This window comes from Bos grunniens, chromosome 13 (genome assembly GCF_055505025.1).
Source record: "Bos grunniens cultivar Pamir isolate PY7600 chromosome 13, Bosgru_T2T1.0, whole genome shotgun sequence".
Classification (NCBI taxonomy): Eukaryota; Metazoa; Chordata; class Mammalia; order Artiodactyla; family Bovidae; genus Bos; species Bos grunniens.
Window position 1 is genome coordinate 65,566,821 of NC_141177.1, and position 14,872 is coordinate 65,581,692.

A 14,872-nucleotide genomic window follows, 5' to 3' on the forward strand; every position below is an offset into this window, starting at 1 on the left:
CTGTGAGAAAGAGGGGCAGACTGCAGCTGAAAGTCTCATTTCCCATTTTAAAGTTCCTTTATTTTTCAGCTCAGATTGTCCCTAACAGATAATGGATTAACTATTAAGTTCTGCCACTTGCTACAGAGCCCCCCAAATTCTCACCCAAGACCAGTCAGTCCTTGTAAGGATTGCCCTGCATGATCTCCAGCTTGGAATTTCATTAAAGCAAAAGCATAGTATAGTACTACCACCTGGAAGGGGAAAAGGTATTCAGAAGCTGAAAAAGTAAGAGGGGTCTCAGAAAAGATAATGGCTTCACAATACCCTCATAAAAGGAGACCCTTCGTAGTTCATAATGGAGAAGGAAATGGCAATCCACTCCAGTATCCTTGCCTGGAAAATCTCATGGACAGAGGAGCCTGGTGGGCTGCAGCCCATGAGGTCGCAAAGAGTCGGGCATGACTGAGCTACTAATAACACTTACTATAGTTTAGAAAGGCTCTTTCCCTGTCTGTCCTGCAGAGGGCGAAACATGCTCTCCTTTTCTCAAATGATGACGACCCACACACGCTCTGCAGTCTTCCTCTTGTTCCTCTCCCTTCTTTCAATGCATACATGATCACATTTTTCCAGGGCCCTAAAGCAAGTGTCCTTGCTAGCACCACACTCTGTATTCATTGTCAGGGCTAAGTTATCACGTTTTTTTTTTTAATTTTGGTGACATACACATAACACGGGGTTTACCATTTTAGTCACTTTTTGGTGTACAGTTCAGTGGTGGTAAGTCCATCCACTCTGCCACACTGGATTCTTTCCTGTGGTGTTGAGAGCAGTTTAATACTGAGAAAGATCATGACAAATTCAAAGCTCTGGCACTAATTGTTCTTGGGCAGTCACTTACCTGTTTCCTTATCTGTGAAATAGCAGTCACACCTACATTGTGGGGTTGCTGTGAGGATGAAATGAAAAGTGTACCTGTAAAGTCTTAGTATAGAGTTGGGGCAGGTGGTATATGCTCCATATTACATTAATCACAGTCTGCAAGCCAAATACATAAAATTAGAATAATTTCCAAACCCTATAGAATAACCAGTACTTTGGCCACCTCATGCGAAGAGTTGACTCATTGGAAAAGACTCTGATGCTGGGAGGGATTGAGGGCAGGAGAAGGGGACGACAGAGGATGAGATGGCTGGATGGCATCACTGACTCGATGGACGTGGGTCTGAGTGAACTCCGGGAGTTGGTGACGGACAGGGAGGCCTGGTGTGTTGCGATTCATGGGGTCTCAAAAGAATCGGACATGACTGAGCGACTGAACTGAACTGAACTGAACTGATAGAATAACCACACTAATTCACAATATGCTATCCTTTGAAGTAATACATAAAAGTTTGTCTTTAAAAATGCATTAAAAGATAATTCAAGGATATCAACCTTGAACATTGCCTGGAAGGACTGATGCTGAAGCTGAAGCTGCAATACTTTGGCCACCTGATGAGAAGAGCCTACTGATTGGAAAAGATCCTGATGCTGGGAAAGATTGAGGGCAGGAGGAGAAGGGGGCGACAGAGGAGTGAGATGGTTGGATGGCATCACCGACTCGATGGACATGAGTTTGAGCAAACTTGGGGAGATAGTGAAGGACAGGGAAGCCTGGTATGCTGCAATTCATGGGATCACAAACAGTCGAAAATGACTGAGTGACTGAACAACACAGAAAGATAATTCAGTAAGATTTATGGAAGGAGTTGTACCTGGCTTATTTCCTCTGGTAACAATTTGTCATCGTGGTACATTGTATTTCTAGGAGATCTCCTAATTCTGCAAAGTTTGCTTTGCAGTTTGCTTCCTCTTTATTTTCAAACTTCAATGTAAGTAGAAATCATCCAGGAAGTGTGCTGGAATGCAGATTCTCAGGTCCCCTGAGAGTCCACTTCAGTAGGTTGGGGGCCCCGGGAACATGAATTTAACAGAGCACTGGGGTGGTCTGGGGGTCACACTTGGGGAAGCACTCTCATCATGTAAATAAACATTTGTATCTAGACTCAGGAGGCTCCTTAACTTAGTTACTACCCTCCAGGGTTATATACTGTAGTTTTAATACATTTTTTTTCAGGCATTATTTTATAAACTGTTTCCACCTGCTGTTGCTGCTGCTGCTAAGTCGCTTCAGTCGTGTCCGACTCTGTGCGACCCCATGGACTGCAGCCCACCAGGCTCCCCCATCCCTGGGATTCTCCAGGCAAGAACACTGGAGTGGGTTGCCATTTCCTTCTCCAGTGCATGAAAGTGAAAAGTGAAAGGGAAGTCGCTCAGTTGTATCCAACTCTTCACGACCCCATGGACTGCAGCCCATTAGGCTCACCCATCCATGGGCTTTTCCAGACAGGAGTACTGGAGTGGGGTGCCATTGCCTTCTCCGTTGTTTCCACCTAGAAGTCGTTAAATGCTTTAACTATGGTAATGGTTCCGCCTGACATAGTCCACAAGCAGATGTTCCAAAGGGATAATCATGGGAAAGGCGAGGACCCTGCCTCCTCCCTGAGTCAGGAGCTGCTGGAATTAGAGTAGGTTTGGTCTCTCTGCCCTTGAACTGCACTGACCTTCAGTTTCAGGGGTAACTGTGGTGGTAAGAGCCCACACATAAGATACATTTAGCTCTGGTGTTCATTCGCACTGCAGTGCTCTAGCTGTTTAACCTGGCTGAGCTTCAGTGTCCGAACCTGTAAAGTGGAGGGGACTGTCACTTACCTCGCAGCTTTGTCATTAGGATTGGAGGTGGTGTTTGCGAAGCACCTGACTGAAGATATGCCATATAGTAGGTGCTCCCCCCAAATCGTGAGTGCTTCTAAATGGTGGTCTTCCTTGCATTTGCTAAGCTGGTTCTCTTTCCAGAGATGTCCTTTCTGCTTCTCTCTGTCTCTGCAAGTTGCCAAGTAGCAAACTCTGTGTTTTGACTGACTCATGCAGTTTTTAAAAATTAAAATTGGTTGCCCACACTGATAAAAGTCCAGATTTCACACTTCTCTGGAGAAGCCAGAGTCTCTAGTCCTCAGGGACCCTACATGGTGACCAAGGACCTGGGATCTGGGATGCTCCACTATCCTCCAGTTCTGGGCTTTTCCAAGGGCCCTGGGGTCTCCAGGCTTCCAGCATTTGACATGGAATTCTAGACCATGGTTAAATTAAATGACAGTTGTATGCTTTGCTAGTGTTTTCTCTCTTGTGCTTGTTTCCTCATTGATTATACACCGTGCAGGGAAGGGTAGGTGTTACTTCTGGCCAGTGGGGCAGTGCTCAGCACTTGGTAAGCCCCTCAGTAAGCACTAGTCGACAGAGACCATACACTGTGGTCCTCAGTTTACCTCCTCCACGTATGTGTCCCTCTCCAGCAAGACCGTGGGTTCTGTGCAGTGGCTACCATGGTGATGAACCCTTACTGATCCTATCTTTTACTATTTTATTTAGAATTTTTACCTGGATAACAAAGGAAAAAAAGAAAACAAGGAAACAAATGAGAAAATGAATGCGAAGAACAAGGAATCCTTGCTTGAGGTAAGATTAATTTTGCAGAGCAGTAGAAAAGAGAGGAATATTAGCTGTATCTTTTTAAACTATTTGCTTCCTAGAATAATGGACGATTGAGAGACACACTGACATTTTAACTTGGGGTTTTAAGATCAAATTATTACTAAATTATAGCTATTTAGATCATTAAACTGGTTCTTGGAGTTGGTTGTTCAAAAGTATTGTTTTAGACAATATAGTTTACTCTTCATGAAGTTGGATTGGTAAGTCTTGACTAAAAGACAATAATCCACATGAAACTCGTCTCTAACACTCCATAGATGTCATTGCTTACATGCTCTTAACAGAAGTCAGGCGTGGCTTCTTTGCAGTGAATTCTCCGGTGCCCCTCCAGCAGGCAGGTGTGGTGGAAAGTTGAGATGGCAGTTGGAGATCTGATCCAAGTTTGGTTCTGCCTGTTGAGATTCATGTGTTATTGGGCGAGTTCAAGAACGTTGGTTTCCTGTATCGTATTGCATTATTACAAAGATTTAGCAAGAGAGTGGAAGCACCATGTGTAAAGTATGGGGCACATGTCTGAGTATCACTCAAGGCTGTATTGCTGAAGTTCATTTGATTCTTTTGAAACTTCAGAATGACTTTTCGCATTGCAACTTTGCTAAAAATTGAGGCCCTGGTCCCCGCCTATAATGCAAATACCTGCCAGGCCACAGGTCACAAACGGGCATGGGAGCCCCAGATTTTTGTTGCCCCAACAACATGATGACCTTTTGAATTAGGAGATTTGTGGCTTCTCTTGAAAAGTCAGAAGACCTGGTGACACCTGGGCCCACATTCCCACCCAGAGCCAGTTCACTGATGGCTCATCATGAGGAAAAAAATGTATAACTATGTGGGGTGATAGATGTTAACTGCACTTATGATGGTGATCATTTTGCAGTATATACATACATCAAATCATTATGTCATATACCTAAATCTAATGCAATTTTCTATGTCAGCTGTATCTCAATTTAAAAGTATGCCAAAAATAAAATACTAATTTATACATATTTTATGTACAGAATTAATGATAAAAATTTTTCTATTTACTAGCAGTGAAATCATAACTTTTCCACTTACAGGTAAAGGAATAAGTTATATATTTATCTACCTACAGTATCAGAAATAGATTTTATGTAATACTTCCACAATATGTACCAAGATTGTACTCACTACCTTCCTTATGAAGTTGGGGCTGTCAGCACTCTTATTTTGCAAGTAAAGGCACTGAGGTTGAGTCACTTGCTCGGAATCACAGAGCTAAGTGGTCAAGGAGCCTAGAAGTCGAACTCTGGAGCTGAAATTCAATCACCATGTTCTTCCTGTCTTTTGGCAAATAGTATGCAGTGTCAATATATGCATTCAATTAGAGCTGTAGACAAAATGATTTTTAGCTTGCAGGCTAGCTTGCCACAGTTTATTTCAATGTGAACAAAATGTATGTTTATCTCTGATGGGTTTTATATCATTGGAATCTCAATTTCAGGAGAGTTTCTGTGGAACATCCGTCATTGTGCCAGAACTCGAGGGAGCTCTGTATTTGAAAGAAGATGGGAAGAAATCCTGGAAAAGGCGCTATTTTCTTTTACGAGCTTCTGGAATTTATTATGTCCCCAAAGGAAAGACTAAGGTCAGAAAGAAAAAAAAAATATGCTTATAAAAAAGGCATTTCATGAAAGTGAAAGGCACTCAGTCCTGTCCAGTTCTTTGCAACCCCATGGACTATACAATCCATGGAATTCTCCAGGCCAGAATACTGGAGTGGGTACCCTTTCCCAATACTGGAATGGGTAGCCTTTCCCTTCTCCAGGGGATCTTCCCAACCCAGGGATCAAACCCAGGTCTCCTGCATTGCAGGCGGATTCTTTTCCAGCTGAGCCGCAAGGGAAGCCCAAGAATACTGGAGTGGGTAGCCTATCCCATCTCCAGTGGATCTTCCCAATGCAGGAATTGAACTGGGGTCTCCTGCATTGAAGGTGGATTGTTTAACAGCTGAGCTACCAGGGAAAAACTAAAGAAATCCTCAGGTGGAAATTTTAGTACTCTGCCTTTTGCTGCGAGATTCATATGATGACACTGTTTATTCAAATAAATATACTTTTAGGATAGAGTTTCAGAAATCCTTCTGAATCTTTCAGTTGCTTTCTTTTAAAGGTAAAGAAATCTATCTACTTTAAAAATCAGGTCTCAGAAATTATGACCAAAGCATTTCTCTAAAGATTAATTCATTTTTTAACATATTGATTTCAGAGGACTTTTTTCCCTCCCTTTTTACTCTATTGTTCTGTAGGCATAAGAGTAAGACTTCTTTTACCTGGAATCATACATCTGGGTATAGCCAAATTGGGGGACAGTTTAGCAAGATCTAGGCAAATGTAAAAGGGAATGCCCCTTCAAAGGCCGGCTCCATGTTTAGCAATCTATCCCACAGAGTATTTTTAAGTATTTTTTGTAATAGCAAGATATTAAAATAACCTCTGGTCCTCTACAGTAGGATGATTGAATAAATAATTACATCTCTACAGTGTAATGTTATGCAGCTATACAATGCGATATTGCCTTTCATACATCCTGACATAGACTCCAAGATATAATGTTAAGAAAAAGAATAAATTCATGAAAAAATATTAAGAGTAAGATCTCATATATATTTTTAAAATTTTATATGTGAATATGTCTACACATACATAGGCATATAAATATATTCCCAAAAACATTTGGAAGAATCTCTTCTCTGGAGAAGAGAAATGAAATGAGAAGAGAAGAGTGAAGGAAGATTTTCATTTTTCTTTTAAATATATATTTATATTTATCTTTAAATAGAAGTATATATATATTTTTAAATTATGAAGAATGCTTTATTTTTCTAATTAAAAATACTAAAACTTTGAAAATCCAGAAGAAAAGCTCTCACAAGAAAAAAATGTACTGCCATATATAAAAGAATAATTGTGCATTGAGATGTAGTAATTCTGCCCTTTATTTTTTATTGATTAAAAAGAGAAGGTGAGGGGGGAAGTAATAGGACAGATTTGTAGTTGATGTGTCACCAATATGTAGATTAGAGGTCTCACGATGTGTGTTATACGTAAGGAGAGGATTCTGTTTCCATAGCAACACTGCCAGCCCTAAAGAGATGGCATGCAAGGAATCTTTTCTCCTCAAGAAGAGATGCATGAAGTGTGTGCTGATTTTCTGAGCATCAAATACCACTCATTGTTCATCCACGAGGGACTTTTGTCCTAAATGCTCAGTCAGAAATCCATCAGTGACTTAGAATGGCAAAAGCCAAAATAAAACGTCTGACAAGGTGCTCAGTCACTGTGTCTGGACCACATCAATACAGTAATGATGTCTCCAGGTCAGCCAGTCGTCTCTAGGGGTCCATGTGAGGAGCTAGGACAGCAGTGTAATCTTTTGCTCCACGTGTGGCCGCTGTTCTGCCTTAGATGTGCTCTTTCACTTCTTAAAATGTAGGCCTGGCTTTTAGAAGACTACATGGTAAATGCTTAAGTAACACCTGAAATTCTGTATTTTCCTACTAAAATGTAACCCTTCATTGTGCCGTGAACAACCTTGGGAAAACATTACCTGTCAGCTAGGTTGAGGTTATTTTTTCCTTCTCTTTCAGACATCTCGAGATCTGGCCTGTTTTATACAGTTTGAAAATGTCAACATTTACTATGGGATTCAGTGTAAAATGAAATACAAAGCACCCACTGACTACTGCTTTGTTCTAAAGGTAGGTTTTAAGTCCTTACCTTACATCTGTAAGCAGTTTGAATCAGTTATTTCCTTTTTAGAAATGTTCAGTGTTATATAGTTAACTACAAGTATAACATAAGAAGCTTTTTGTTGTAAACCAAAGTAGGAAAGGAGAAAGCATTTCTACCCTATTCAGATCATTTTCCCCAAAGTCTGTTACTGAGTCTAAAACTTTCAAGTTAGCCTGTCTGGATTTCTTCTCATCTTATGAGAATAAAAGCTCTACATTTTGGACAGATTTTATTTTTAATTTTATTGACAAAATGATTGATTGTTCAGTTCTTTATCAGGTCCTTATTCCATTGTAAGATATTTTGAGAAATGAGAAAGTTGACAAGACTTCCTAGAAAAATATAGAAAATAGAAAAAAAATCTTTTTCTAAAAATAGTATTAGTGGGTCTTGAAACTTTTTAAAGTGCACATTATCAAAAGACAGTATGTATTATCAGATGTCTGGTAAGGTTGACATTAGCACCATATTTTGGAAGGTTGGGCAGAAGTAACTTTTCTCTGCCAAATGTAACAACTGACTCCTAGAAATGGACTCAAGGAATATATGGAGCTCCTCTGGCCATGTCATTGCCTCCAACACCACAAATTCCCCTTCACAAGTTCACACCAGAAAAACTCAGGTTATCTCATTCCATTCGGCTCGGGTGCAAGGCTGTGTGCAGAATTTGTTTTTTTCCTGCAAATATACTTTATTATTTTTTATTAAATTATAAACATTGCTGTGCAATGTTATATAAATTACAGGCATACAATATAGTGATTCACCATTTTTAAAGGTTATACTCCACTTACAGTAATAAAATCCTGGCATAGAAAGGGCCATGAGAACAGCGGCAAACACATTATACATCGCATCTGCAATGCAGTGATTTAAGCACTTTTCATATGTTAATTAATAGATGAATTCATTTAATCTTTTATCAGCCTTCTGTGGTAAGAGCCCAGTTCTCCCTAGTTTGATTTCTGTATTTATTTTTGGCTGTGCTGTGTCTTCATTGCCGCGCACGGGCTTTCTCTAGTTGCGGAGAGCGAAGGCTACTCTCTAGTTATGGCGCACGGGCTTCTCGTGTGGTGACGTCTCGTGTTGCAGCTCCCAGGTTCTAGAGCACACAGGCTCAGTAGTTCTGGTGCACAGGCTTAGCTGCTCCATGGCATGTGGGATCTTTCTGGACCAGGGATCGAACCTGTGTCTCCTGCAATGGCAGGTGGATTCTTTACCACTGAGCCACCAGGCAAGCCTCTCTCCGTAGTTTGTAGATGTGGAATCTGGGCACAGAGACTCTCAGCCAGGAACTAGCTGAACCAGGATGAGAAGCCAAGGCGGGGAGGGCGGTGTGAGGAGGCTATTCTCTCAGACACTGTTAGCTGGCACACAAAATCTCTTCTCAGCCTCCCCTAACCCCAGCCCCAGCTGCTCTTGAACTGTGTTTTCACTGTGTTGCTGTCAGCCCTCGGGGCCCTCGTTTGCAACCCTGAGACTCAGAACTTAGGAACGCAGAGGCCCTCCTTTGCACATGGGCATCCCGATGCCTGCACAGCATAAGAATGTCTTCTGGCTCTAAGCATCAACAGTCAGGGCTTCTCTGCTGGTGATGAAATACACTTCAGAGCAGACAAATATAATGAAAGTTGTCAGAAGGGCCCATAAACCCATGGCCAGAGGCTGGAACAGAGATTTTCAGCAAGAGAAAGCAGAGATCTCGGACCTAGAGGGCTCCAGGCTGAGGATTTAGACCCAGTGAGCCGGGTGGGAATGTGGTTTCTACTGCTGACTCACAAACTTGGGACTAGGTCCCAGGATCATGTGTTGAACTATCTGGCCTGGGACGTGGGCACCCTGGGCTGCACTGAGAATGGCGATGCTGAGACCCAGCGGAGGGCCTCCCACAGACGGGGCCAAGGGCTCTGAGGTGGAGAAAAATGCAGGTCTGATGATTCGAGAACAAACAAGAATCAGAATAAACAAACAACCCACCAGGAACATGCATTTCCCTTTTCTCAAATGATGATGACAGATTCTGTTCTAAAGCCAGGTTCCTTATGGGCAGTCGCCCTGCTCGTTTTGTGCTTAGGCACACTTCTCACTTCCTTCCCAAAATGCTGGGAATTTTTATGCATTTGCTGAGTAAAAGGGTCAGTCATCCTTTGGAGAACTTACTTTTTTTTACAAACATTTTGGTCATTTATTTCCCTTTCTGTCCACTCTGGAGGGCAGAAGAAACTCTGGATATGCACATATTTCATGAGGTGAGCAGATTGACAGAATTCAAAGCATATGCACATACATTGCAGAAAGGGTTCAGGATTAGAGTAGCATGTTAAGAGATCGTGTGAGTCCACAGACACCCACAGGCTGAGAAGTTCAACCCAGGAGCTTCTTACTCAGGATGAACATGTGGATTACGACCATCCATGGAGGGTGCTGCCAGGAACATGGGAGTTTGAGTCCTGGCTCTGTTTCCTGGCACAGTGTCAAGACTCCCTAAGCTTCACTGCCCTCTGCTAAGAAGTGGAAATAACACTTCCCGTGCAGATTAAACCATCTCTGCCCGTAAGACTATTAGTGCAATGTTGACAGACATAACCAGTGAGTAAGAATTGGAGTCATTCTTACTGCACTCTAGTACCAGTTAAACATGTCTGTTGACCAGCATTTCTCAAACTTGAGACTGCATGGGGCTCACCTGGAGAGCTGTTAAGACAGGTGGTTGGGCCCCCAGAGCTTCTGATTCTGTGTGTCTAGGATCTGGCCCAGGAGTTTGCACGTCCACCAAGCTTCCAGGTTCTTATCGGCCTCTTCCTTCCACATCTGTCACCTTTTCAAAGAACCTTTCTCTGTTTTCCAACTTTTGCTGCAGACTTTACCATGTCATTGAGTGATCATGCATTTGTTTACATACATCTCCCTCAGCAACACCCCAGCCACCACTTCCTAAGTACGATGTGAGCCACTCTTCCTCATCTCTGCCTAACCACCCAGAGGTATCTACTGGACGCACGAGCCCTTGGTTCTCATTAGGGTTCTGCCTCTCAGTGTGACTTTGGATACATAGCTTAACCTCTCTAGTCTCCCACTGTTTCGAGGATCCGTAAGATCCCTTTGGACAAGGGTCTGCAGCTGCCTTGACCTTTGTGTGCTGCATGGCATGTCTGCGGGAGCTTCTCCCTTTCTGTGGTCAGGAGCAACCAAACCAATGGCAGAAGAGGCTGGCCAGTGGCATGGAACTGGCATTTTTCCTTAAACTTCTTTGCAAATATTTTCGGGCTAAAAGCTCAAGGGAGTAAACGCCTTGGCAAGGTCCCAAGACATGACAGAGGACTAAGCCCAGGGACTTGCTGAGTGACGTCTCGGGAGCCTGTGGGGTTCCTGCCTTGATGGGGGAGCCAGAAGGGAGCCTTGAGCCCACCGGGCAGCTCATCTTAGAATCATAAAATCTGAGGCTCACAAGTGATCTTTGAGGTCATCTTCAAGATCACCTGATGTTTAATTCTCCTGTATCCAATCCTGGTATGCTTATGATATGAGGAAGTTGGTGAGATGCACCCCACTCATGTTGGGGAGAATGAACCAAAGTCTGTACATCAACCTCTTCATCACAGGAGGAGCGGTGGTTAGAACTCAAGGTCAAGTGTTCTTGCCTGTGTTTCGTGCTCAGTAGCCTCTGTGTTTAAAGGAAGAACCACAGTTTACTCTGGATGAACACACTTAAGAGATTGTTGATAGTGCTGTTTAAGTGGATCCCTCTACCCAGACAGTTGCTTCCTGCCTTTCACTCCAAGCACAAATGATTCACAGTCTGCTCCTGGGAACCCAGCTTTCCCGTCACATGACATGCACACACACACACACACAAATTTTAATACGCCAAGCCCAAGGTCACAAAGACCAACTTTTTTAATTCCTCCAGGAGGAAAAAAAAAAATAGCTGTTTTCTAAGAACAATTATAAACACCAGATTGCTGGGGACACCCATGTTTTGCCCCTCTTACACAAGGGCCAGACCAGAAAGTTCTGTTCTGGTTCAGTTGGAAGGTTTGGTTGGAAGTCAGGGAGCTGTGTTTCTGGTGCTGAAAGACAAGAACGTTCTGTATGACCTTGGACCCTGAACACTCCATCCCCTTTGCACCTGCCCATCACTGCTCTCTCTGACCGGGAGCTCCTGGAAGGCCTGGGTGACCCCCTAGTGCAGCACCCAGCTCACTGCCACTTAAAGTTAGACAGAAATACTCCTTCTCTGGGCCATCCATGTGGGGAAGAGATGACAGAAGACAGGGCAAAACCCTGAATTCCTCGTAGCAGAAATAACCCTAGGCCTGCATGAGAGTCACAAAAGCATTGATTCCTTGACATGAGAATTACAGCACGTAAGTTCCCTTATCTGATAAATGGAGAAGTGATTTGGATTTCTTGTAGGGCTAGAAGCATGAAAGATGTGAAGGTTTCCAGATGTTCAAAAAGCAGGAATGGACATGACTGTTGATAATATAGTAAAAAGTGCTTGTGATAAATCATGTCAATTCTTTCCAAATTTAGCCTCTATAAAAAGTACCCCTGTTCCTAATTCTAAAATTGCTACCAGTGATTTTGGTCACCATCTCAGGAAATTTCAGACGCTGTGAGAATTTTCTAAACATTTTTTGAAAGGTGCTAATTTGTGAAGAGTTTACAAATGGTCTTTGGAATGACTCTTTTCCAGCATCCCCAGATTCAGAAGGAGTCCCAGTATATCAAGTATCTGTGCTGTGATGATGCCAGAGCGCTAAGCCAGTGGGTCACGGGAATCAGGATCGCCAAGGTGAGAGAATGGGTGGGCTCACCCGACCTTGAATTTGCCAGCTAGCCTGGCAAATTGACGTGGGTCCAATCTTTGTGTTACTCAGAAACAGCTGATTCATTCTTTTTTTTTTTTTTTTTTTGGCTGCACAAGATCTTAGTTATGGATCAAACCCAGGCCCCCTAAACTGGGAGCTCAGAGTCTTAACCGCTGGACCACGAGGAAAGTCCCAACACCTGATCCATTCTCACTAAGTCAATGTCATTAATGGATCAATGCCACCACTATCACCTCGTTTGTTTGCCCATTGGTTTTTTATTGAGTTAAGTGGGAGTGGTTGACACATGGACCTTTCCCATGACCTGAGAAGCAGGGATTTATTTTCACATGAGCCATTGCAGATATTGATTTCTGGAGAGCTTTGCAAGTGTTATGCGTAATAAAGAAACATGAGATACAAGCAATGGCAAAATTACATAGAGACATGTGTCACCACATTGCAGAGCTAAAGCTCCCTTCGCGTGGGGAGGTACAAATATTACCTGATTTTGCTAATCTGGAATATTATTTCACATATGAAAACATGGTTTGTAGATTTTTCTTTTTAATGGAAATACTTCTACTACAAGTATATCAGGAAAGGAGTAAAAGGAATAGTCACAAGGTCCTCTTTTCTCTGAATTTGTAGATTGCAGTGGAGTGCAGAGTTTGGGATAAATGGATTGCTCTGTTGCTTCTTTTGTGTTCTCTCTCTAGTATGGCAAGACGCTCTATGATAACTATCAGCGGGCCATGGCCAGGGCAGGGCTTGCCTCTCGGTGGACCAACCTGGGCACAGTCAACGCAGTGCCACCAGCCCCGCCTTCCACAGGTACCACGCGGGGGGAGATTCTGACACCTGTTCCAAGCTCAGAGCTTGTGCTCAACTGGAAGATACGCAGTTGTATGCCAGAATCCCAGGACAAAGACCAGACCTGGATGCATTATTATGCCATTCTCTTCCACTTTCTCTCCTGCTCTACTGTGTCCTTCTCATCAACACCGATCCCTTCTTCAAAGAAACAAATTTAAAACCCTCCTATGACTCTAAATCCCCCTCCTGCTCCATCGGACAAGTAGACTATTCTAAAGAGTGGACTGTATTTGCTGTCTCTGTTATTCTACTTCCTGTTCACTCCCCAGGGCTTCCCAGGTGGCTCAGTGGTAAAGAATCTGCCTGCCAAGGCAGGAGACCTGGGTTCAGTCACTGGGCTGGGAAGATCCTGTGGAGAAGGAAATGGCAACCCACTCCAGTATTCTTGCCAGGGAAATCCTCTGGATAGAGGAGGCTGGCAGGCTACAGTCCATGGGGTCGCAAAAGAGTCAGACACGACTTAGTGTGGAAACAGCAATGACTGTTCACTCTTCATAACCATTTCAGTCAGGCTCCTGCCTCTAGTACATCATGGAAAATGCTCTTGCTAAATCAAACTACTATAGACTCCTCTTTTTTTTTTTAATTTAAACTTCCCAGCTATACCCCCACAGCATGGGGATCTCAGTTCCCCTACCAGGGATCAAACCCCAGTCCCCTGCATTGGCAGTGTAGAGTCTTAACTTCTGGACCACCAAGGAAGTCCCATAAACCCTTCCTTCTAGCTGACCTTTCAGCAACCCCAACACAACTGACCACTCCTCCTGGAGCCAACCCCTTCTCTGGGGTATTACTCCAAGTCCCACACCCGACCTTAACTTCTCTAGCCACCCTTTTTCAACGCGCTCTTTATTAGAGCAGGTTTATTCTTCTTCTACCCCAACTTAAATTACCCAAGGCCGAGTCAATCCTAACCCTACTCTCATACTATCTCCCTAAGTGATCTGATCTACTCCCAGCACTGTCTACACGTTGACCACCTGTAACTGCATAAATCCAATCCAGGCTTCTCTGTTGACCTTCAAACCCATGTATCCAACTGTCTGCTCAGTGGCTTCATCTGAATGCACCCCAGACCTCAAACTCAACATCTGTAAAACTGAGCCCATCCTCTTCCTCTCCCAACTTGCTCCCCCGTGATTGTTCTGTTCCCACAAATAACATCATCATCTGCCCAATTACTCCTGCAGGAAACATGCAAGAAAAGCTCATTGTTGTCAATCGTGTCTGACTCTTTGCAACCCCATGGACTACAGCATGCCATGCTTCCCTGTCCTTCACTGTCTCCCACAGTTTGCTCAAATTTATGTCCATTGAATCGGTGATGCTATATAATCATCTTGTCCTCTGTCCTCCCCTTCTCCTCCTGCTTTCAATCTTTCCCAGCATCAGGGTCTTTTCCAGTGAGTCTGCTCTTCACATCAGGTGGCCAAAGTATTGGAGCTTCAGCTTCAGCATCAGTCCTTCCAATGAATATTCAGGGTTAACTTCCCAAAGGAGTGATTGGTCTCCTTGCAGTCCAAAGGACACTCAAGAGTCTTTTCCAGCACCACAATTTGAAAGTATCAATTCTTCGGCATTCAGCTTTCTTTATAGTCCAGCTCTCACATCCGTACATGACTACTGGAAAAACCATAGCTTTTGACTAAGAAAAGCTCATTCACCTTCAAATCCAATCACTCCTCAATCTTGTTGATTCTACCTTCTGAGTATTGGTCAAATCTGTCCGTGCCTGTCTGTCTCTATTGCCATCAAATCCAGACTGCCACCATCTTCACGTGGCCCCACAGGCTGGTGCTCCAGTCCTCCCGACGCTTTCTGCTGCTCTCAGATAAGTCCCCGGTCCCCAGC

The 14,872-nt window shown here is 43.4% G+C and overlaps 1 protein-coding gene across 3 annotated transcripts in view; it reads left to right on the top strand.

The window, feature by feature from the left end:
* The window catches only part of APBB1IP (amyloid beta precursor protein binding family B member 1 interacting protein), a 75,942-nt gene that overhangs the window by 54,549 nt on the left and 6,521 nt on the right, over nt 1-14,872 (top strand). For all 3 annotated transcript variants that reach the window (XM_086334687.1, XM_086334688.1, XM_086334689.1), the window contains 5 exons: nt 3,454-3,540; nt 5,042-5,185; nt 7,187-7,297; nt 12,031-12,129; nt 12,865-12,979. In XM_086334687.1, coding sequence (XP_086190813.1) covers nt 3,454-3,540; nt 5,042-5,185; nt 7,187-7,297; nt 12,031-12,129; nt 12,865-12,979 — 556 coding nt within the window. The remainder of the gene's footprint in view (nt 1-3,453; nt 3,541-5,041; nt 5,186-7,186; nt 7,298-12,030; nt 12,130-12,864; nt 12,980-14,872) is intronic.